The sequence below is a fragment of the Rhinichthys klamathensis genome, unplaced genomic scaffold, assembly GCF_029890125.1.
Source record: "Rhinichthys klamathensis goyatoka isolate OS25496 unplaced genomic scaffold, OSU_Roscu_1.1 h1tg000165l_1, whole genome shotgun sequence".
NCBI lineage: Eukaryota > Metazoa > Chordata > Actinopteri > Cypriniformes > Leuciscidae > Rhinichthys > Rhinichthys klamathensis.
Genome location: NW_026606697.1, coordinates 350,645 through 375,586, shown reverse-complemented (window position 1 = coordinate 375,586; position 24,942 = coordinate 350,645). Strand labels below are relative to the sequence as shown.

Genomic DNA, 24,942 nt, shown 5'->3' with positions numbered 1-24,942 from the left:
ATACAAAATAGCCAAAAAGACCCAAATTCGTATCATAATTTCACTATTAAGGCCATTGGTGGTTTACAAAAGCAGCAAGATCAACCACACCTCAGTCTAAATCTCCAGCCTCTAAAAGCGTGATTGACGGTGTTACTGTTTAGGAAAAAAAAAAGTGTGAACCGCTCCACTGACCATTTCTGCTGTTTTCAGACTCTAGCACTGTCACAGAGACAGGTGTGGTGTCTCAGGCCACCTGTTTCAGCAATATCTCTCAGCAATATTGTATCTGTGGTAATCCCCCAAAATCACTCATAGAACCTGAAATGTCCTATTTCAGTGATTGAAGCCCAAGCACCAAACAGCCGGAGAGAAGAGATTGTGTTCAGCTCTTCAGGTTCTCACACTCTGGGCAACAATACGGTGGAGTACCAGAGAGGAGCAGAAAGACAGACACTCCGCTGCTACGGACCGCTGTCTGCAGACTTCACCATTAAGGTGTGTAATGAAAACCCAACAGTAGATCTATCTATCTGCAAGTGGTACTAGAAAGCAGTAGAAACTCGTAGCTAGAGATATTTGCTCTTTTCAATGGATAGGTATTTTCTCTTGTATTGGAGTTTCCAACCTTATTAAGAAATGTACTTGATGTACCCCTTAAGATTTTATAGGTCTAGTTTCACAATTTTGTTTTATTTCTATCATCATTTGCTTGTTCCAACCTGTATTATTTAATTTTTTCCATAACATACAAAAGGAGATGTAATGCTAAACATTCAACAAAAGTGGATGGTCTGTTGTATTGCTGTTGTATTCTCGATTTATTTTATTTTATATATAATAATTATAAATATTTTGTACTGTATATGATTTAATTTATAATATATAAGTTATATATATATATATATACACACAAATAATAATGATATATAATTATTATTTGTATATTTATTTATATATTTTATTTATTACATAGCATTCATTATATACCAAACATGTACATATTATCATTTATACATACATATATAAATACAAATAAAAATATTATATATAACAAACTTGTGTATATATTACATAGTGCTGTCAAATCTATTAATCGTGATTAATTGCATCTTAACAACAACATAAAAGTTATATAACTTTATTCTAACTGTATTTGTATATTTTCAAAAAAAAGCATAATTTAGTATGCTTATTAATCACATTATTTCCCTCGTGGGGACCGCTGGCTGCAATATAGGTGATCTCAGGTGTTACTATCCTTGTGTATACACACACACACACACACACACACACACTCACAAACATGAACTATTGTTCCATCATGAACCTTTTGTTTTTTTTTGTTTTTTTTATAGCAAGGATTCTGAAAGTTTCATGCAAACTCAGTTTGAAGCTTCATTATGAGTTGAAAGCAGCAAAGAGAATCAATGTTTACTCTGCATGTGAAACTGTAAACATGGCACAATATGACTGTAATCATGCTAGACTTTCTCATGTCACGACCTGAAGAGTCATGATTAGTCTTGACACTACGGCTTTACAGTAATTGAACATGACTCATTACTCTAGTTAATTGCAGCAGCATGCAAACAGTATTTAACTAATCATCACAGCTCCGGAAATCAAGAGACTAGAGGATATTCAGTGGAAGATGATGCATGCTGCATTTCATATGGAAATCAGGAGTTGGACTGTGGCCCCTTGAGGAAATTTCCTGCTTATTATACATGTCAAAATCATTTGTTTTTTTTATGAATATGACTATTAAAAGGAAATGATCGTATCAGGCACATTATATGTGAATTTCCGTTCTTCTCAGGTAAAATATGCTGGCCCTAAAGACACAGTGATGCAGTTTATGTTCTACCAGCCCATTCGCTACCAGTGGAGGGAAACTGACTTTTTCCCTTGCTCTGTCACTTGTGGAGGGGGTAAGTGCTATAAATTATTCCTCTTCATTAGAGATGACCATTTTTAATAATTCACAATGGTTTGAATACACCAAAAATACTCATTCAGCACACCTACAGAAAGTATGATCATTGAATTTGGGATAATTACAACTCTGTTCCATACTGATAGGACAATAATCTGAAAATGATACAAATGTACAATTTTTTTGGTGTCTAAATTAAAAATAAATCACTAACAACTAAAACTAAAAGCAACACGTGGATTTAGGCATCACAAACTTATAATGTACAATATGAACATGGATATTTATTTGCTAAAGATTAAATTTAACAGAGTAAATGAATGGTTAGTGTTTTTAAAACTTTAAGTGAGCATTAAATGAAACCAAATGAATAATCTTAATATAAAAATAGGGGAAATTATCTGCACAACTAAACATCCAATATCTGTTGAAATATATCCAATATCAACCAATATTGAAACCGATAAATTAAAAAAACTCTAATATTGGGAGATAATTGATTTGGTATCTATATATCATGCATTAAAATGCATGCATACTTACGGTGGCCCAGAGAGCTCAACGCGCTGCAGCTGAAGAAAACGCATGCAAATAGAAAAAACACCCGCAAGTAGAAAACATTTAAGAAAACATTTTCATCAGTTTTACAACACACCTGTGCTCCAAATACTCACAACACCACCAAATACAGAAATGCGCTGCAAATAGCACAGACCACAACGGAAATGTTTCCAGGGGACCCCAATAAGTGACGAACCAGGCTGGGACATGCTTATAGCTCAAAGTCTACCTTTTTTATTTATCTATTTAATTTTTTTTTTTTTTTTTTGCAAAACATACAACTTTGTATACAATATACAAAATGTATTAACAATAGGTTCAATGTCATCAGAACACAAATGAGAAAAGAAGAGGGAGCTGAAAACTAAAAAAATAAAAAAGAGAGAAAAAGAACACGAGGGTAAGATATTAATCTGTAAGACTAATACTGAAAGACTGAAAATTAACATTTGAACTCCCCCTCGTGCACTGTTGAGACGAAGGTCTCACCTCCCTCATAATCTACATTTCACCCCCTCATTCTTCGCCCTTGCAGAGATTACGCAAACTCACACAAGAATCTAAACGGTTTAATGTGAATGATTATCATCGAGTATTATACATGTTTGGTATCATTTGAAATGTCTCAGTGCGACTGGTACAAATGTCTCATTTCCAAATAAGTAAAACAAAAGGTAATAAGGTTTTTCAGAGTTTAGAGATAACATGCACACAAAGGAGGGTGGGATGGCTAAACCCTCCTGTTCTCAAAAGGTGTTACCCCTGAATGCAAATTACCATTGTTAGCCATGTGAAAGAAGTTTCTGTCTATATAATGAAATGTAGCAAGGGGCTCGGGGCCTTTCTGTATCTCAGATCAGCCCGTGAATGCTGAGTCGCCGAGACGGGTTCGTCTTCTCTTTATTCCAGAGCAGTTGATGTTTTGTATTGATTATCTTTGAACTGATCATACATTTACCTGACATAATAAATTGTTACATTTTGATTATTCTTGCTGACTTTGACATTATTTCATTAGAGTTAAAAGGAATAGTCAAACTTTCGCTTATATTTAATGATGCACAGATATCATTAAAAAACCTTTTCATTTATGGAGTCAGATGAAATAACGTGAGAATACATATGAGAAAATGTATTGCATTTAATCAAAAATTCTTTGCCACGAGAAAAGACAGTAACACGCAGAGACCTTCACCCGCTGATCGGATGCCTCCATTGGGCCGATCGAGCCTGGCCTTACAAATCTATACATCGGTTACATTGTACAAATTGTGTCATGTTATGTTTAAATAAGTTTAATAAGAAATGTTAATGCAGGGTCCAAAGATGAGATGGCAAGTTTTAAAGTTGAGACACTCACACACAGATACATAACACATATTTTAAAACCTTTTTTGTTTAAAATGTATATTTATTTGCAACAGTTATGTTAACAGCAATAATAAGAAATTTCTGTCGAACATCCCAGGTGAAAATGAGGAAATTACGTTGTCTATTGTCCATCCTTTCACCAAGTGTGTTCCAAACGGCTACATAATGGCACACAAGTGCCCTGCTCCCTCCAAAGTCCCCACTTCAAGGGCTCTGCCCTTCGAAGGGAGTAGGGCATAGGGATGCTCACGAGCTATAAGCATGTCCCAGCCTGGTTCGTCACTTATTGGGGTCCCCTGGAAACATTTCCGTTGTGGTCTGTGCTATTTGCAGCGCGTTTCTGTATTTGGTTGTGTTGTGAGTATTTGGAGCACACATGTGTTGTGAAACTGATGAAGATGTTTTCTTAATTTGCAGGTGTTTTTTTCTATTTGCATTTGTTTTCTTCAGTTGCAGCGCGTTGAGCTTTCTCGGCCACCGCACATACTTCTTAAAATGCTGTCTATACTATGCAATTGTCATAAAACCTTTGCTTTGTCTCGCCTCTGAAGGTTATCAGCTCAATTCGGCTGATTGCATGGACATTCGTTTCAACAAATCGGTTGCAGAGCACCTGTGCCACAGCTTCCCAGAGAACACCAAACCTACACCCAAACTCAAGGAGTGCAACATGGATCCCTGCCTCGAAAGGCTGGTTCTGTCTTATCGATCTCTGCAACACACCCTCCATGACAAAACACAATGAGTGAAGGATGAGTCTCTATAAACCAGAGAGTAGCTGTGCATTAGACTTCCTGTGCATGAGCTCATTATAGTGTGGATAATGACTTGAAGGGCTAATGGTGTGTGTTTCTCTGCAGTGATGGCTTCAAGGAAGTGATGCCCTATGACCATTTCCAGCCTCTACCACGGTATGAAGTTATTTACTGTGTACAGCACGTATATCACAGCACACTTACTGCTCACTTTAGGATAGATATACAAATGACAGCTTAGTGTTTTTTTGGATACTACAGACACACTACTATTTAAAGGTTGTTGTTTTTTTGAGTTAGTAATAATTTTTGGAGAAATTTACATTTTATTCAACAAGGACACATTCAATTGTTCAAAAGTGACAGTGAAGACATTTGGGATGTTACGAAAGATTTCTATTTTAAATAAATGTTGTTCTTTTGAAAAAAAAAAAATCATCACGGTTTCCACAATAATATTAAGTGTTTTCGACATTGATAATAAATGTTTCTTGAGCAGCAAATCATCATATTAGAATGATTTCTGAAGGATCATGTGACAATGAAGACTGGAGTAATGATGCTCAAAATACATTTTATTTGAATAATATTTCACAATATTGCTGTTTTTACTGTATTTTTTATCACATTGTCTCCAAAAGTTATAACATTTCATAACATAAAGTTACTGCTCATCTACTAAGTTAGTACTTAGCACTAATACCAACAGATATGTATAACACTGATGCAGGTGGGAGCAGAACCCGTGGACGTCGTGTTCAGTGTCGTGTGGAGGGGGCTCTCAGGAGAGAAGCGTGGTGTGTGTAGAGGAGGACATTAACGGTCAGATTGTGCAGGTAGAGGAGTGGAAGTGCACACACTCTCCAAGACCATTCAGCAAACAGAGCTGCAACACGTTTGAGTGTCCACAGTGGATGGCCATGGAGTGGTCTCAGGTAAGTGACCTTTTATTGACCTCTTCTTCCATCTCTGATCACCACTGACCATCTTTAGATCTGTTCTTCAGCCTAGTGAGATGTTTCTGTGTCCTAACTCAAAGGAAACCACATACTGTAAGTGACTGATTTAGAGGGCCTATTGTGCTTTTTACATTTCCAACTTTGTTTAGTGTATAAGGTTGCTGTTTGAGCATGAAAAAGGTCTGTACATTTACAAAGCACAAAGTCAACTCTATATCAATAAGCACTGTTTCTGAACTCCTTAAAATGCCTCCATTATAGTCTTGAGTTTTCTTCCAGGAACAAACACATCACAATATTCCTTATTTAAATAATTCCCGCACAAGGCATATGCAAACAAAGGGACGAGGCCTGGTTCAGTTGCGTTAGGAGACGACGAGCACATGAACAGCTTTGCCCTGCTTCTGATCAAGCAGTAAAAATGCCCATTCCTGCGCCCGAAACAAGGCATCTGTGGATGAGAGTCCTAAACAAGGACTGGTGGGACGTTCTGCTTCACTTCACAGACGATGAGTGGAAGGAGAATATTAGAAGGACATGACAGTCATGTATGACACTATATTCAACAACAACAGCTAGTTCCTCACGTCATACGTCATTTCTACATCATTGCACATTCGCAGTACTTTCCAGTATCCGATCAAGTGTTTACATGTCCTTTCGATCGGATTAGATAAGGTTTAAACCACCCCTAACAATCCGAATGAAATTTTAATCGGATTTGGCCAATTTATTCCGATTTCGTATTCTGACTATGCTAGTAGTCCGATTACAATATGCATATATAGGCGTAAAACCACCAACACTATATTAGCCAGTGTTTCAGTTTCATTGTCCAAGCCCTGTATTTGTATGTGCTTCTCACTTCACTCATGGTGTAAATGGACAGATTCAGTTCAATTTAATTTGTATAGTGCTTTCACAATACCTATATGTAATATGATCACATATCAGCACATCTGGACTGCCCCATGTATATGTTTGTGTTTTTGTATTTGTACTATCCAGTGCACGGTTACCTGTGGCCCAGGTCTACGGTACAGAGTTGTGCTGTGTGTGGATCACAGTGGGCAACATGCTGGCGGCTGCAGCCCCCACCTCAAACCCCACATCAAAGAGGACTGCCTGGTCCCCGTCGCCTGCCACAAACCACGAGGTAGAAACAACAAAAATCTGTTAAATAAAATAGATCTTTTAAAGAGATCCACAATTGAGTGAGATACTATTGGCTACATAGGCAGCTGCCTAGAACTGTGCTGTTGAGAACCACAGCTCTAATAAGCATTGAAAATACATAGCACACACATGTAATACTGGGTGAATTTTTAAATGGATTGAGCATTTCTGAACACTTTTCAGTATTAAATGAATTTGTATTAGTATTTCTTTCACCGTTTTCACTGATCTTGTCACAATGCATTTTTGTGAAGTATACATGTACATTCAATGCTGCCTTCTTCCTTTCGCAAGTGCGCGAATCACCAATATTGTGATTTATTGTAGCTGGTTAGTTTCTTTTAGTTTCAGGCTTTGAACTTTTTACTGAAGAATGTTCTGCCTTCAGAAAAAATAAATGGTTAATAAATCTGGAGCCAAGGCCACTGATAAAGTGAGCAGTCACTTTTAAAGGGATAGTTCACTTTGAAATGAATTTTTGGTATGTTTTAGCTTACCTCAAGGGCATCCAAGATGTAGGTGTCTTTGTTTCCGCAGTATTTTCAATTTTGATATTTTTAGGTCAAACCGTTCTTGTCTGTCAGTCATATAATGCAGGTCTATGGTCACCACCTCAAAGAGCATGCACAGAGAAGTCCAAATTAAACATGTTTAATGACTCGTAAATGTAAGTACACATTGATGGCCTGAGACACGTAACGAGTGGTTTGTGTGAGAAAACGAACAGTATTTATATCGTTTTTACCTCTTGTAAACACAGCCACGTCTAAGTGATCTGAGGGCGCGGGCGCTTCGGTCTTTTCCGGCAAGCACCGGAAGTGATCTCTCGCGCGTGTACGTCACTCATTGTTTACACAGAACAGAGATTGTAGGTAAGACGGCTAATTAAAATGGTACTAATTTGCGCTTGTTCGGGATGTTTAAACTGTCGTAAAAAAAATAAAAAATAAAAAAAATAAAACAATTGTATGAGTGACGTACACGCGCGAGAGATCACTTTCGGTGCTTTCCGGCGCTTGCCGAAAAAGACCGAAGCGCCCGCGCCCTCAGATCACTTTGACGTGGCTGTGTTTACAAGAGGTAAAAACGATATAAATACTGTTCGTTTTCTCACACAAACTGCTCGTTTCATGTCTTAGGCCATCAATGTGTACTTACATTTACGAGTCATTAAATCATGTTTAATTTGGACTTCTCTGTGCATGCTCTTTGAGGTGGTGACCATAGACCTGCATTATATGACTGACAGACAAGAACGGTTTGACCTAAAAATATCAAAATTGAAATTACTGCGGAAACAAAGACACCTACATCTTGGATGCCCTTGAGGTAAGCTAAAACATACCAAACATTTATTTCAAAGTGAACTATCCCTTTAAGTGCCATTTATCTACTAATGAAAACTAACATTAATTAAACATTGATACGATTAATTTATTTGTTTCAGAGAAGCATTTCAATTAGAAGTCTGTTCCAAAACTTAGTGGCAAAATTATGCTGCTCTCTAAGAAAACCCCCTTTTGCACCATTGGATCTGTCTATCACAGAGAATGTAGTGAGCATGTGCCCTGAAAAGATGATTGACTGCAGGAAAGAAATGTTTATCATCAATATAATTTGTATTTGATTGAGGTACAGAATTGCTGTCTGTCTAGAGTCTTCCAAAATGCTCATTTATGAGGTTGCTGCCTATATAGGCAGTTGGCAGTGAGGAAGCTAACCAGACTCTGGAACACAGCCAAAGTGTTCTCCATTAGGGAACAGTCAGTGCCTGCAGCTGTCAGAGAGGAGAGTGGAGTGTGCCACAGACAGACGCTCATGAAGTAATGTGTGATCTGAATATAAAATTCTCCATAAGTGCAGACAGACACTCTGAGCTCATCGAGAGTCAGTCACGGTGTGTTTTAGAGCTGTTTCTTGCTGTGGAGTTAATTAATTCCTGAGACTTGTCCTTGTCTGTCACTTTATTTTCCTGTCAGATCTCTATCGCCTTTTTTATTTGAGCATTTTTCTCTGTCTTTCCTGTAGGAAAAAAAACCTAGACACCAGTGGAATTAAGAAAAAATGGTTCAGTGGGGTTCTGTATAGATACCTAGGGTTCTTGACTTCTTGACTTCAGCCAAAAAAGGTTATATATAAGAATAAATGTCATAAATGTTATACATGAATTAAAACAAATTAGATGATCCCATGGTGGGAACCTCTAAAAGGTTATATATATGAAGTGCCTGACAGAACCCTTCAAGTTTCTACTACTACAATTCACTTCTTCGTATTGGAGATTAATTCAAGTGGTTCAATTTGAGTCAATGATCCACAATATGTCTGTAAATATATATACATATATATATATATATATATATATATATATATATATATATATATATATATATATATATATATATATATATATATATATATATATATATATATATACATCAGTATTTTAACGTCTCCTTAGACATTTTTTTTTATTTTTATTCTTAGACCATTTGCACTATATCATTTTATATTTCTTGTTTTAAATTTTTTTGTTCTTAAATATTCACACAAATAATACAAACACATTCATAGCCATAATCCATTCAGTAGTAATAGTACAAAATCTGAATTTGTGTCACTTTAAAAAATGCATTGTCTAAAACAAAAAAAAATTACATTAACATTATTTTATTAATTTTATTTTTTCCTAAGCAACTGCTGCTCAATAACATTTTTATCTTTGTCTCTCCGTGGGACCATGTCTTTTCTCACTTAAAATGTTACGTCTTTTTGGCAAGACACACTTTTCATAAAGTCTCGTGTAATTAGTTCAAGTGATTTGTCTGCGTACATGAATAAAATGTACTTTTTTTTCATTCCAAGTCATGCCAAACATAGTCCCGTCTGCTCATGAATCAAACTCCCTTAGTCGAGACGGAAGACATTTGAGTTCAGGCACGATTTTGCCACATAACAGGAGGTGTTTGTCATCTCGACGTCTAACACTTTCCTCCTCACACGTGTTTTACATTTACAAGCTTTGCTTAAATCCTCCAAATTTTCATTGAAGGAATAATTCACCCAAAAAATAGTTCACCATCATGTCGTTTCAAATCTAAAGAGCAGTTTGAAGATTATTCATAATTTTCCCTTCTGTGTTCCACTGAACTAATAATATGGTTCAGGTCGGGGGTGACATGAGAGTAAGTAATGTTTTCTTTTTTTAAAGTACACTACTGTTCAAAAGTTTGGAGCCAGTAAGTTTTTAAAAAAAAATTTATTAATGCTTTTTATCAACAAGGACGCATCAAATTGATCAAAAGTGACAGTAAAGATATTGATAATGTTACAAAAGATTTCTATTTCTCTTTTTAACTTTGTTCATTAACTAATCCGTAAAAAAAATTATCACGGTTTCCACAAAAAATTAAGCAGCACAACTGTTTTCAACATTGATAATAATAAGAAATGTTTCTTGAGCACTATATCAGCATATTAAAATGATTTCGGAAGGATCATATGACACTGAAGACTGCTGCAAATTTAGCTTTGGCATCACAGGAATACATTACATTTTAAAATATTTAAAAATAGAAAACTCTTATTTTAAAATGTAATGCTATTTCACAATGTTATAATTTTACTGAATTTCTGATTAATTAAATGTATCCTTGGTGAGCAGAAGAGACTTCTTTCAAAAACATTGTAAAAAAAACAAACACATCATACCAACCCCAAACTTTTAAACGATAGTGTGTTCCTTTAAATGTAATATCAGCTATGCAACAATGCCAAAATTCAAGAAACCTTAATCACAAACATCTGTATGCTTTTTTCCCCACCAATAATTCCCTTCATATCAATCAATTCCACACTTAACTCAAGCCTGACATGCTTGTAAAAACTCAGTGGGTTGAAATGACAGAGGCTCCATTGCCTGCTATTTCATCTAGACCTTCCCGCATGCCAGTTGTGAGGATGTCTGCCATCAGAGAAACCCAGAAACCCCAAATGAAGAGCCAAACCCTGAGCCCTCGGCATGTTCTACTGCGAGACTTTACTGCTGAGCCACATTCACCAACAGCTGTGATAATCCAGTTCCAGATCAATAAATGGTTGCTTGCATAAATATTTGGTTGTCACATGGAGATTTATGTCTAGCTTTATTAGCAGTGTTTGGGTTGGGGGGCTGGGGGGAAGCAGCCGGGTTCAAACTGGCTCTCTAACCTCCGGTAAGACACATGACCCAGTGATGGTCCTACAGATGTTCATTGCAAGAAGGGTTTCTGGTGAAATTTGAGTGTCCCTCAGCACTGATCTTGCACTGACATGGCTTACTTTATCTTTTTTTCCATCTTTTATCTGACACTTTCATCCAAAACCGTTTACAGAACACTTAATACTGGGACAATCCTCCTCAGAGTAACCTGAGGTTGTGCATCTTGCTCAAGAGTATATGATAGTTTGTGGATCACCACTTACAGGGTTTGAACCTACAACCTTTTGGTTACCAGCCCAGATCTTTGATATTTATTCCACACCACCCTCAACTAATCGCCTCTGATTAGTAGCCAAGGACCGCTTTTTACAGTTATGAGCCTCAAAAATGTGAAATTTGAGCTTCAGAATTCAATGTTTGGCTAGTGTCATATTCCCTATGAAAAAGAGCAGCTTATGTAGTGTAATGGATGCTGGTGTGTTAGTGTTTCCATAAGACTTTTTAACTAGCTTAACCAGCATGTTTTGCTGGTAACAAACATAAACCAACTCAGACCAGTATGGACATTCATACTGTTATAAAGGTTGTTTTTTGCATTTTTCCTAAGACCAGACTTGGTAATTTCCATGTTTGTCAACTGATTACGGTTACACGTCTAAATGCTCTGTTTGATACATGCTTACTAGTTTAATTAAGATAAATATTGATTAATATTTGTGTTTGTGTGTGTATTTGTTGCTTTCCCAGAGAACCAACCTGTTGAAGCCAAGCTGCCCTGGTTGAAACAGGCTCAAGAGCTGGAAGAAACCAAAGTGGCTTTGGAAGACCCAACGTGAGTTATTTTTATGATGTTATACTGCATATTAAATGGTCACTAACACTCTATTGCTTCCTTTCTGTAGGACTGGAGGATTCACAGTATATTTGCACTGGTTTGACAATATCAAAATAAGCAACTTGCACATTTCTTAATGTTTCTTTAAGAATCTTTAAATCTTTCAATGAAAGGTTCGATTTGTGCACATTTTTTGAATGAAAGATCAAAAGGATAAATAATGCAGATTTATTTTTACAGCCATCTTTGAACACATTTAACAGGGGTGCCAATAATTCTGACCACAACTGTATATATAGTATACTTTTAGTTCAGATTAACACATTTTACCTTGTTTAAACCCATTCTGCATAATTCAGCAGATTTTTCCAGAGAATCAGTACAGAAAATGCGGAAAAAGTCTGCAGATTCCGTCTGGGCCTAGCTACAAGTGTCTGAATAAACATATAAATCAGTCTTTTCTCTTTTATAACCAATAATCCACTGAACCATAAATCCTCAGGTATCCCAAGACAGTCTCGACAACATTCTGTGCATTGCAACTCAATACAGTCATGTATTTTAACTTTGATTTTATATTATTTTATTTTTACATTTTATATTACTCTGAAGTATTCTCGACCTGTAGAGATGAATCCTTTCACCTGTTACTCAGGATTTCTGGTGACCTCACCCTGTCAGTAAAAATGCATTTTACCAAGCTCAATTCAACCAGAACTGGACAAGAAGCAGGCTTCATTAGCTGGTTCTTCATCCGAATAAAACGGCCACTGAAACCCGAGTTGAGGGTGTCTGTGTTCTGACCTCTATGTGTCCAGTTTCCTTTCATTACTTAAACAAGGCCCCACGGGCCACTCTCGCCTCCTGTTGTGGTATTATTAGAGTTTTCCCCCCTCCCCATCTCCGAAATCATACCCCTGTTAATAGTTGGCAGGGGAGCTTGATGGACCCCCCGCTACCCCCACTGAAAGCCGCAAACTGTGGGCTGCCAGCATCCAGACAGCCACCACTCTCTGCGGTCTACCAAAGGCATTTATCACAGAGACTCATAAAACAAGAAGAATGAGGGGTGAAAGTGTTTAAAGGTTTACAGAAGAGCCATTGACAAACGCTTCAGCTTTCCGGGGGTTGGGGGGGGTCTACCGTTTGTCTGCAAACCCTTCTTGAATTACTCCCTTTAGAGGAGTATATCACTCAGTGATAGCAGCACTTCTTTTGCGTTCTGCTCCATCACTCGTGCAACTAAATTTAGGGTGATCTAAGGTGGCATGCACCAGGGTTCAGTACTCGTCCCTATCTCAAAGGGACCCCAGTCCACTTTGCTGTGGAATTCACGGCTGGGCGCTTGCCTTTGTGATTTAGGTGGTTGGATTTTATGGGTTGGATGTAGTTGAAGAGTCTCACGCCACATCTAATCCCGGCTTAGATAAAAGTGGAAGAGACCCACTGAGGAAGGACTGTTGTCTTCCTGAACTCTAATCTTGAGATTAGAACCCTCCTGAGTGCTATTCACTGATATACACGCTCTCAGAGACACACCCACACATATGATCACATACTTCTTCCTAGGGAAAGAGGCCCGTGACATACTGTAATCACATGAATGACTTGTAACTAAAGCTATCTAACTACTATCATGGTGGAGCAACATTGTAAGGGAATATTGCTGCGTATCTTAGTAAAAATTTTGACATGCTAGCTACCTGAATAATACCTGATTAACATGAATAAGAATGCAAGAACTTTATTAAGAATGTAATATTTAATAATTAAATTATATGCATTAATTTATTTAATTTTAATTCTTAATTAAATTACATTATTTATATTTATTTATTATTGTTATTCAATTTGAGTTTACATATTTTTTTAAATATCTGAAATAAATAGTAATTTAGGAATTCATATGAGGAGATTGAGTAAATCCAACATAATATGAATAAGTTACATTTATAGACTTTTAAATCCTTAACATGTCCCCTTGGCTTTCACTCTATTACCAGCTGGGATATAAATAATCAATATGGTGTTGTTGATTTTGTTAAACAGGCGTAACCTGTTATATTGTGATATCAAGATAAGGTTGTTCCTTTAGTTAAAATGATCAGTTAGTGGATTGTTACCCTTGTTGTGTTTCATGTACCAAGCATTGAGGTTTAGACAAAACTTACCTCCAGTTATTTAAAATTTAGTTTTTTTCATTTTGAATGATTCACCTTGACTCATTCTAATTTATAAACGTTGTTTTTAATTACAGTATTTTTTTTTTACAGTGTATCACGCAAGTTTGATTTAATGTGGCGTTTCATTCAAAATGTGTCTGAACACAATTCATAAAGTAACACGAGTATGTGTTGCGTTTTCAGCATTGCCGCAAAGGAAGTTAAAATGGCAGACATTTTAAAAGCACTACCGAAAATGTACCGAATGTGCTGTATACACTTGTACAGTACAACGCTCATCACCCTGAAAAAACACAAGCCTGTTTTCTCAATCACATGAGGTGTTCTGACATCATAATATTCCCTGAATGACACCCCTACATTAGTCCAAACATGACATGTCAGGGCTTATGTGGAATTACAGATCTCATAAACTTTAATTCCTTAAGCCTGGAAAGTGTTTAGACAGTGGGCGGCGTGAGGTGTGCATTGACACCCACTCCAGGCGAACACATTTCCACAATACTTAAATACTTTTACAGATACGTGCTGCACATTTGTCTTTTAGCTGCATTTAATGACAGCAGGAAGAAGTGTACACAAGGTACGAAAAGCATGAGTCTTTGAAGCCTGTTCATCTTAGTCCTCGGGTTTAATGCAATGGTGGTCAAAAACATGTTATACTTGTATTCCTGAATCCAATTACGCACAGATCACGCGAGCTATGAATTTCAACAATATTTTCCAAAAGGGTAATTTTCCACTCGCCAGAAATATGGAAAAATCATTCTGTGGTTCATTAGGAGACCCTGCCACATCTATTTTTATGATCACGTTTATTTTAAGTGTGGTTGACTCTTAAATATCAAAGTCTTTTGGTCCATGTTAACGCTATATTTATCAATATGACTTGGTATTATTTTGAAATCAATTTTAATTTCATTGTTATTATAGCTATTATAGTACTTGGGTTTATTGTTATAGAAAGGATAAAGGAGACAGTGTTTCAAGTTTAACGGTCTTTACTTTTCCAACAAAGCAATCTGATAGAATGGGTGAAACATAGCTATCTTAAATTATGGCAAAAAAAAAAAAAAAAAAAAAAAAACAATATATATATATAATGGTTTTTTTTTGCCGTAATTTAAGATAGTACTATATATTAGATTAGATAATATTATCTTTATTGTCATTATAAACATGTATAACGAAATTAGGAAGTACTTCCCTTAGTGCCGGATTAGTTTTGGATTATACAACAACACAAACATTTTTTACATGCAACACAAATATTAAACATATAATACAAAAATAATCAATTTGTAATCAGTTTTAAATATTACACTAATAAGAAATATATTGCACTAAAACTGTGAATTGCAAAATGAAGAATGAAAAAAGAAAAATAGCACCCTGAGACTTTATATGTAATGTAGCAGAGAGGGATCAGTGCATATTAGAGTGCATATAATTTATTATACTGTTGTCAGAAACATGTTACTGCATTTAAACATAACATTGACCAACAGTTTTGGAGATTTTAGTCTTTGACTGACTTGCCGTAGAAGGGTTTGATTTGATTCAGCCTGATTCGCCAAATTTGTTTGACTGATTTATTGAAAAGTCCTTGCTTTACCAATCAAGTGTTTTTATGCAGTTAGTAAGGACAACACTATAGCATAACAACATCTCCTTTTAAATCCCTTAATATTTGTCCTTGTAAACTGGTTGTGAAAATTGCATAACTTTAAAACAGAATCATAATGTGTTGTGTGTGTGTGTGTGCAGGTTCATCCCGGGTCCGTGGTCGGACTGCAGTGTGTCTTGTGGTCCGGGAGTTCAAAGGCGTCAGGTGAAATGTAAAGTATTGCTGTCTTTCACTCAAGCTGAAGTCGAACTACCCGATGAAGAGTGTGACAAGGACAAGCCTCCCTTACAAAGGACCTGTGATTCAGGCTCCTGCCTAGCATCTCCAGACTCATGGCGACCCCTGAAACCCCAGCAGATCCCTGATCAGCAGGACTACGCTTGGGAATACATGGGCTTCACTCCCTGCTCTGCATCATGTGCTGTTGGTAAGTCTCCATGAATCCCATTAGAGAAAATAACCTCTCTAATGTGTTTACCGCTCAAAAAGCTTTTATGCACATAACAATTTCTTTGTGCTAAAGAACTAATTTAGATGTTTACATGTCCAGCTTTCCAGATGAAATGAAATTGGCATGTAATCTAAAATTGCTAAGAGAGCAGATAGTGATCAGCCTGGGCTACAAAACAAATATAGATTTGAAATACTCCCCTGCCAAAACCCTTGTTCCTCACAGTGTTGTTTTGCAGGCAAACAGATGGCTGTTGTCAGGTGTGTGAGCACCTTGAATAAGGAAATTGTCGATGACACACTCTGCAATGGCTCCAAAGTTCTGCCTTCCTTGCTTCGCATCTGTAACCCTCAACCATGTCCACCGAGGTATGGTCCAAAAGAAATCACTATGGAAAAATGTATTTGTTGCAAATTCTGATCTGTAGATGTGTCTTATGTCTTTACTTCAGTTAAGTCTGTGGCATTTTTTTTTTTTACAACATTTTAAATATCTTCACAAGACTGCCAGACATAAGTCTGATGATTTAAAAAAAAAAGTAAGCGCACAACCCTCTTTAACAATAAGTATGCCCACTAATTAATTCTTTCAACTCCAAATGCGTTTGTCAAGGAAAGATGTTGCGTGCAAAAGCAAGTGTGGAATAAAAAAAAAACCTTATGATTCATCCAGCTCCTTAACAAGGAGCTAAAATTGAACCTGCTGGCCTAGATTATGTTCAAAGACTAAATTCAGATTTAATCTTAGTAGGTTGTCGGGCCACTCTGAAAATAAGGACGTGATGAAAATAATGTGATTTCCTGTTAACTGACTATTTGCCAAAAAAAAAAAAAAAAAAAAAAAAAACAGGACAGCTGGGTTTTTAGAGTAGTACATTATGGAAAAAATGACTTTACTGGATCTTTCATTTGGCTTTTTATGTACTGCGGCTCAGGATATTATAATAGTTAATATAATGGACAAAAGTTTGATTGTTATCTCAGATTATATAGGCTGTATTGTTAAAATTTGAAATGCCTATAGCGTTTAGCCTTCATATGGATCTTTTCGATCTTGATTGCGATGGAATGCCAGGGATCGTAAAGTTCAAAGACCATGGCAATGTAACTTCATGTTTTGCATTACCATACACATTCCATACAATAATATTTTGCTAAATCATAAACATATTGCTTTTGATTGTGGTAAGGAATATTTGGCTTTTTTGTATTAAATGATACATGGAATGAAAATGCAGCCTATTTACTTTTCTTAATACATATTGCTTGATCTAATTGTGCAAGATTCATCTGTGCATGTTTAATAATAACTTGCCCTCGTCCTTCCTTTTCAGCTGACATCCCCCAGGCTGCACAGACTGTTGGTTAATGTGAACCACAGTAATGTTATTGTTAAATAAAACTATTAAAAAGGCTTTCGTTAACTGAAATAAAACAAAACTAAAATATAAATATTATAAAAACGTAAACTTAAAAAACATAAATGAACATTAGAAATGTTGCCTTGCCAACTAAATAAGTTTAAGTACTAAAATGACTAAAACTAAAATAATTTAAAAAAATTATTATAGCTATAGAAATATTAACAAAATTAAAACCAATGAAAATGACAGAAGAACATAACAAAAGCACTAAAACTTAAACTAAAATTAAAATGTTAACTGATAATATAAAAATAAAACCCGATTCAAAATATGAATAAATACGTAAATATTACTAGAATAACACTGGTTAACCAATTGGCATTGCTTTAGGCATTGTTTAGGCTACTGTTATAGGTATTGGAGACAGACCTTTCCGGAGTTGTGAGATCCAGTCGATCACCCGGAGCTTAGCGCTTATTAACCCGCCTGGAACAGCCTTACGTCGGCTAGGCCTTCTGCCGTATACTGCTGGCTCTGATGTCTCTGTAGTGGTTAAACATGAGATATAACGCGTATTGTGTATATCTAATGGCCATCTTTGATTTCATTAATCTATTATTTGTTTCGAGGTTTTGGCTGTGGGCTGAGTGAAGTTTCATAACTTTATATATTTATTTAACTTTATACCGTTGCACTAGAGCGCTGACTTTGTACGTTTGACTAAATTGTTTGATTGACTTTATTTCCTATTGTACAGCTTCTTATACTTTATACTAATACTTAGTTATTACTTGGGTATAATGCTATTATACTAATACCATTATACTGAATTATAATGGCTATTATTGATCATTAAAATAGACATTTAACAAAAAGAGTCAGGGTTGTGTTTCATGTCATATTTCATTTTATTACATGTACATACGTACGGTGAAGATAATCAGGGTATATATGCACATATTGCCTGAACCACATGTTAATAGGTTTCATACTTATGAAATGAAAACAAAAAGAGGCAGGGTGGTTTTTTTAATAAAATATTTCATTTTATAAATAGGCCTACAGATAACCAGAGTAGCCACACCGAAAAGTTCGAACTTTGTCTTACTGGTTTTGAGAAATGCCTTTACATTCAGTTCTGACTTTATTGTAGGATCAACTCCATTGACGTCCACTTTTCATGATCCAATCAGTTCCCTATGAAAAAAAAATTAAATCTTAAATTGGCTACACTTTAATTTGATGGTCCCCTTTAGACATTCTGTTGACTATAAGGAGCATTGCACCTACATGTCAGTTAACTCTCATTAGAGTATTAGTTGAATATTAGTAGACTGTTAGGTTAGGGTTAGTAGAATAAGTTGACATGTACTTGCAAAGTTACTTATAGTCAGTAAAATGTCTGTTGGAGGACCATCACAATAAAGAGTTAGATATTAAGCAGACAGTTTACTAATGATCTAATGAGAGTTAGTTGGCATGTGTAGGTGCAGCGTTACTTTGTCTAAAGGGACCATCAAAATAAAGCGTTACCCTTAAATTCATTAAAATATCCTGTATTTCACATCAATGTAAAATGGTTTGTGAATCCATGTAGTGTGTAAGACGTGGGTTTGTGTGTTTTCTTCAGATGGGAGGTGAGCGTGTGGAACCCGTGTTCTGTGTCATGTGGTGTGGGGCTACAGACGCGTGGCGTGTCCTGCGTGAGGTCTGTGGCGGGAAACCGCACTGAACCGGCGTCCAGCACAGACTGTGTGGAGACAAGACCTCCAGAACTGCAGGCCTGCAACCAGGTGGCGTGTCCACCGTCCTGGGAGGCCGAGGAGTGGCAACAGGTTAGTGACCCCTGTGATTTTAGATTATTAATTACTAAAGACCGTCAGTTTAAATTTGATTTTTGTGTATATCCGTTTGGAGTCTGATTATATTTAGCAAGTGTGAACGGCAAAACTCACATATAATCTGATATTTCAAATTCGTTTCAATCTACATTCATGCATTTTAAAATCAAATTGAAATGTTTCAGTCTGACCTCTCTGATTAGATTCTGCATTGCTTTATTGCTTATGTCACTTTCTTGCCATTGCAGAAACTATGTTGTGTTGTTGTAGGTGTGCAGATCACCCAGAAAATTATAATATATAATCTGTAGTCCAGTGATGAAGTGTCTTTAAATTTTGAGACCGGCAAGAGAAGGCAGCACGGAAAAAAAGCCATGCGTTCCAGCTTCCTGCGTTTCTGCCGTAGTCCAGTGTTGCGGCTACACGTTATTGTCATATTGTAAGACAACATTTCAAACCACTCCATATTACTTTTGGCGTAGGCCCACCAACGCAATGTCATTGCCATAGAAACCAACACAGATCAGAGCACCAGTTGCGATGCACAGTGTGGACAGTCAGTCATTTAGATCAGATTCCAATCAGATACACAAATAATCGGATTTGGACTGAGAGTGTAAACTTGGTCTAAGAAATCTCTGTAGTATCTCAATGGTTTCTCCTAGAAATCAATGAGACTGAAAGGAGAGACTTTTGTCTAAATGTGTTTATTTGATTAAAATAGCAGAAAGTGCCAGAGACCTACGTAAGCACTTTGAAAATTCACTTTGTTATTCTCATTGAGCATGTGTTTTTGAGGATATGTGATTATGGAACATGATCCATCTTTATTTGGCTTTCTACTGTAAACATCAAGAGTTGTGATTTGTATTCTCTCACATGCTGTGCTCTCTGTGGTTGTAGCATATGTGGGAAAGACTGATGTTGATTTGTTTGTTTGTGTTTTTGTTGGTGTTTGTTTCATCTCTGGGTCAGTGCTCTCATTCGTGTGGCAGAGGTACGCAGTGGCGTAAGGTTTACTGTAAACAGAGACTAGCTACTGGAAACTACCTAAAGCTGAGAGACGAGGAGTGCGCTGGAACCAAACCCGACGTACACAGGACATGCAACAACCCTGATTGTCTGCTGCCTCGTCTGGAAGGCGGAGAGTGGTCCAAGGTGTGTTTCTGCATGTGTGTGTGTGTTTCTAACCAAGATTTTTTTTTTAAGAAGCAAGCATGCATTTACAAAGAGTGACGGTAAATACATTTATAATGTTACAAAATATTTCTATTACAAATAAATGCTGTTCTGTGTGTAAGTGCTTTCTATTCATCAAAGAATCCTGAAAAAAATGTATATCAGTTTCCACAAAATTAAGCAGCACAACTTAATTTTTTCACATACATTGATAATCAACAGCAGCAAATCAGCATATTAGTATGATTTCTGAAGGATCATGTGACACTGAAGACTGGAGTAATGATGCTGAAAATACAGCTTTGCCAACACAAGAATAAATTACATTTATAAATAAAACACTGTTATTTTATATTTTAATAATATATCAACATATTACTGTATTTACTGTATTTTAATCAAATATTTGGTGAGCATAATACTTCTTTCAAAAACATTTGAAAACATCTGACCAAACCCAATCTTTTGAATGGTGCTATATTTAGCTTCATTTAAAACCAGTAGAAGAGTTAATGTTGTTCCAACCCTATAGTTTTTTTCTTCCGGGAAATTAAAAATTAGATATTCAAAAATGGCAATTTTGAAGATGTTAAGGCCAGTTCACTTCAAGGACTATAGCTATAATAATAACTAAAACGTTTTAACAATCATTCCAAGTATATAAGAATATGGAATTCCTCACCATATAACGATAACGACACAGATAAATTATATCGTTGGAATCACTTTCAGAATTATGAACGATAAAAACATCGTCAGCCGCCAGAATTCATCCTGCTTTAAAGAGCTTGAGCATTTAAAGCAGTAGACAACATAACTGTGCATGCTTGTTATAATAAACACAAAGGTATTGCGCGTTGGTGTGGACGCTAATATATTTATTGTTGTAGTTACCTCTATAGTTATCATTCTCTACACCAGGACCATTTGTCCATGTATGTTTGCAGTGCTCTGTGACTTGTGGTAAAGGTGTCCAGCGGAGGGAACCTGTCTGTAGGAGACAGACGGCGTCCGGTCAGCTGGTCACTCTGGACAGGTCGTCCTGCAGTGACCTCCCTCTTCCTCCCCTGATCAGGAGCTGCCGTATGAGCCCCTGCAGCAGTAAGATATGTTATATTCCAACCATCCTTTACCTACAGGTTACCCAGTGTGGAACCCCATTACGCCTGAATGTATTCTTGTAGATTTAGTGTACTGTAAAATTGTGGTTGTAATTTAACTTAGAACTGACCTCAATCTGATCTTGGTCTCACTATGGTCTCCATACATTCGGATACCAACACAAGGGAAATTTCATAAAAAGATTTTGGGACCCCCTGATGTTTTGAGCTGTAGGGACAACACAATCTTACTCGAGTCTCAAATTTCTCAAATAAATAGCAGGGATCAGTAGGTATCACTTAGCATGTTATCACTGTTCTCATGACACCCATGAACCAATGAACTCTCTATGGTCATATGTAATAACTATATGTGAACATATATTACGAACATGTGAAACTTCCAGGATGGCTTTGAGATGCTTTCTGATTATAGCTTAATGCTATGGTTCAGAAAAATCGATCTTGATAACGTTTCTTTTTTAAGCTTCAGTTTCAAACTGAATTTGGTTTATTGGTTTGTATATCTTGATAAGGTCCCGCGGTAATTGGCGCTCCAATAGCCAGTAAGCGGAGAACGTATATTCACATTGTGCCCTCATGTTATTTGTTCTTTCACCTAAACTTTCCAAAGCCCTTCTGTCCCATGTGATTTGACTTCATTTGGTTCGTCTGAACTGCAGAGATTATTTGGGGGATTCAAAAGCATTCATAACCTCATGCGAAACTAAAGTAATTAGCTCTAACCGATGTTTGAACCGCCTAAACTTCTTCCGTCTCTTTCCACAGAGCACACTCACTCTAGAAAACGTTGCCCTCAGGTCATTGGCCTGAAACGCATCTACATCCAGACCAGACAAGAAAAACGGCTTAGTTTCACCATTGGAGGACGAGCCTACCTTCTTCCCAAGACTGCCGTCATTATCAAGTGTCCTGTGCGGCATTTCCCTAAAGCTCAGATCCGCTGGGAGAAGGATGGGAGTGATCTGACTAGTTCCAAACGTTTGAGCATCACCAAGTCTGGGGCTTTGAGGATCTACAACCTGGAAGCTGGAGATATTGGACTGTACCGGTGCTGGGCCAATCAAGATTCAGACACCTTCATCCTGAAGCTGATCGGATACAATAATAGACTTCTGGAACAGCCTGAAGGAAAGGGTTTGGGGAAGGAAAGAAGTAGGAACTTTCATCCGTACCTCAACAAAGAAGGAGGTTATGTTGGTTCAAAGTGCAATGAGGGGTTTCCACCTGATAAGAAGGCTCCAAAATCTCGCCCAAGCTGGGTGCAAAGAAACGAGTTCTACCGAGATGATGATGGCCAGCCTAAGGAGCTCTGGGATACTCTTGCTTTGGGGAACTATGCTTTGGCTTCAGGGCCCAGGAGCCACACAGGGGCCTTTGTCCTTGAACTTGCACAGTTCGAGGAGCTTGTGAAGAACATCAGTCAGCTGGCAGAGAGCGGGGATGTGTCGGATGAAATGGCATCGCACCTGATAGGCAAGCTAATAGAGGATTTGGCTGCCGCAGGGCAAGGGGCACCTACAGAGGAAGGCACTACGATGGACAATCATTTAGATAAGACGCCAAACACTTCAGAACTTACTGGGGAAATGGCGTCGACAAGAGGCAGTCGAGCGGTAATCATTCGCCAAAGGCATCACGGATCTGACATGAACTTCCAGAGGGATCTCCGGATCCATGTGGGCAGGAACGCTTACTTAACCAATGCTACCCACAGCCTCACGCTGATGTGTCCCGCTCAGGGATTACCACCTCCAAACCTCTCCTGGAGCAAAGATGGAGCTCCACTACAGAACAGCGACAGGTAAAGACAATGATATGTACTGTAGTTGGGGGTTTAATTCAATGTTGCAGTTTCTCTCTCTTTCTATTTTTCTCTTTTTTTATTTGTTTCTGCAGTTTATTTCTTTTTACTCTACAGTTTTTGGAGGGCTAAGAGTTTTTGATTGTCGGCTTTAAATCCATGTTTAAAGGAAAAACATAAATTCTGTGTCATTCCAAACCTATTATTCTTACATGTAACTCAAAAGGATAGTTTATGAAAAATAATGCACACTGTACTGGTACTATATTAGTTTATATTTACATTTATGCATTGTCTGGGCTATAAAAATTATCTGTATTTTTTTTTCTGCCAATATTAGATATTTATTGGCCAATATTCAGGATTCATATATTTTTAGATTTATATTACTTTTGCCATCATACATCTCTAACTTAAAGGGATAATGAAAGATTATATTGAATATTTAACCCTTTAAAGCTTTTTCTTGAATTATGCTTTATGATTGTTGAGTTAAAGCTTGTATATAACTCTGAGCTTTAACCAGAGTATTTATTAGTGGCTTATTAGTGTTATTTTAGTATAATTTATACATTTATTAATATTTTGATTTTGTTTTCAGTTTTCATTTAATTTTTAGTTTAGTTTTAGCAATTTTGTGCATGTGCATTTGCATTTTTTTTTTTTTTTTTATGTTTAGCTTTAATCTATTTTTATTTCAGTTTTAGTAATTATAGTACTTCATCTTAAATATAAATTTGAAATGTTGCCTTGGAAACTAACTGAAATAAAAAAAAAGTCTAATATTTTAATTTTTATTTAATTTATTTTTATTTGCTAGTTTTAGTTTTAATTAACAATAACAAGATTGATCATATCAATATTATTCAATATTGTTGCCTCCCTTTTTCAGAATATCTCCTTTTGTGTTCCACTGAAGTGCAGTTATCAGTTTTAGATGAACTATTCCTGTAAATGTGGCGTTTTGTTCCTGCTCAAAATCCAACTACAGTAATGGCATAGACATTTTTACTATAACACACCAGTAGAGTGTCTGATTACAAAATTTCTGGAATTCACATGACTTTACTCTTTTTTTTTTTCTGTCATTATCACCGATAGTTCTTTTAGTCCAAGAACATGATGCTGAAAACGAGCAGAGTTCAACTTTTACACCGAAATGCAATTTTTTCTCTCTTTATAGAAAACAAGACTCCCTGTGTACCTCTGAGTCCAGCCGTGACTGATCTTGATTGAGCAACCGCATATTCCAAAAGCCTGTTAATCACAAACCCACTCAAATATTCACCTCAAAAGCACCCCAGATCTCACGTTATGCGGTCCGTTGGGGTCAGAAAAACTGGCTGTGCTTCTTTCAGTTTCTCTCCAGGGTCGCATTGTGGTCTAATCGTCTACTCTATACTGTTGACTGTTAAATACCGTCATTGAAAACATTGACTTAGTAACTCAGCTTTGTCCAGCTCACGGCCTTAACATAGCCTCCGCCCAGACAGTCGCCAAACATTGTCTGCCCCTCTTCCTGGCGTGCGCTATGGGACCTGAAAGAGACATGGCTGTGCAAACATTGTTCAGGCCTCTTCTCGCAACTTGGGTTTGA

General features: G+C 36.8%; 1 protein-coding gene across 1 annotated transcript in view; it reads left to right on the top strand.

The window, feature by feature from the left end:
• The window catches only part of adamtsl3 (ADAMTS-like 3), a 180,353-nt gene that overhangs the window by 126,482 nt on the left and 28,929 nt on the right, over nucleotides 1-24,942 (top strand). Inside the window, exons 9-21 of the mRNA XM_056259125.1 lie at nucleotides 320-477; nucleotides 1,802-1,913; nucleotides 4,402-4,540; nucleotides 4,711-4,761; nucleotides 5,336-5,540; nucleotides 6,573-6,720; nucleotides 11,689-11,773; nucleotides 15,727-16,013; nucleotides 16,276-16,405; nucleotides 19,031-19,235; nucleotides 20,217-20,399; nucleotides 21,368-21,521; nucleotides 22,310-23,345. Of these exons, the coding sequence (XP_056115100.1) occupies nucleotides 320-477; nucleotides 1,802-1,913; nucleotides 4,402-4,540; nucleotides 4,711-4,761; nucleotides 5,336-5,540; nucleotides 6,573-6,720; nucleotides 11,689-11,773; nucleotides 15,727-16,013; nucleotides 16,276-16,405; nucleotides 19,031-19,235; nucleotides 20,217-20,399; nucleotides 21,368-21,521; nucleotides 22,310-23,345 (2,893 nt within the window). The remainder of the gene's footprint in view (nucleotides 1-319; nucleotides 478-1,801; nucleotides 1,914-4,401; nucleotides 4,541-4,710; nucleotides 4,762-5,335; nucleotides 5,541-6,572; nucleotides 6,721-11,688; nucleotides 11,774-15,726; nucleotides 16,014-16,275; nucleotides 16,406-19,030; nucleotides 19,236-20,216; nucleotides 20,400-21,367; nucleotides 21,522-22,309; nucleotides 23,346-24,942) is intronic.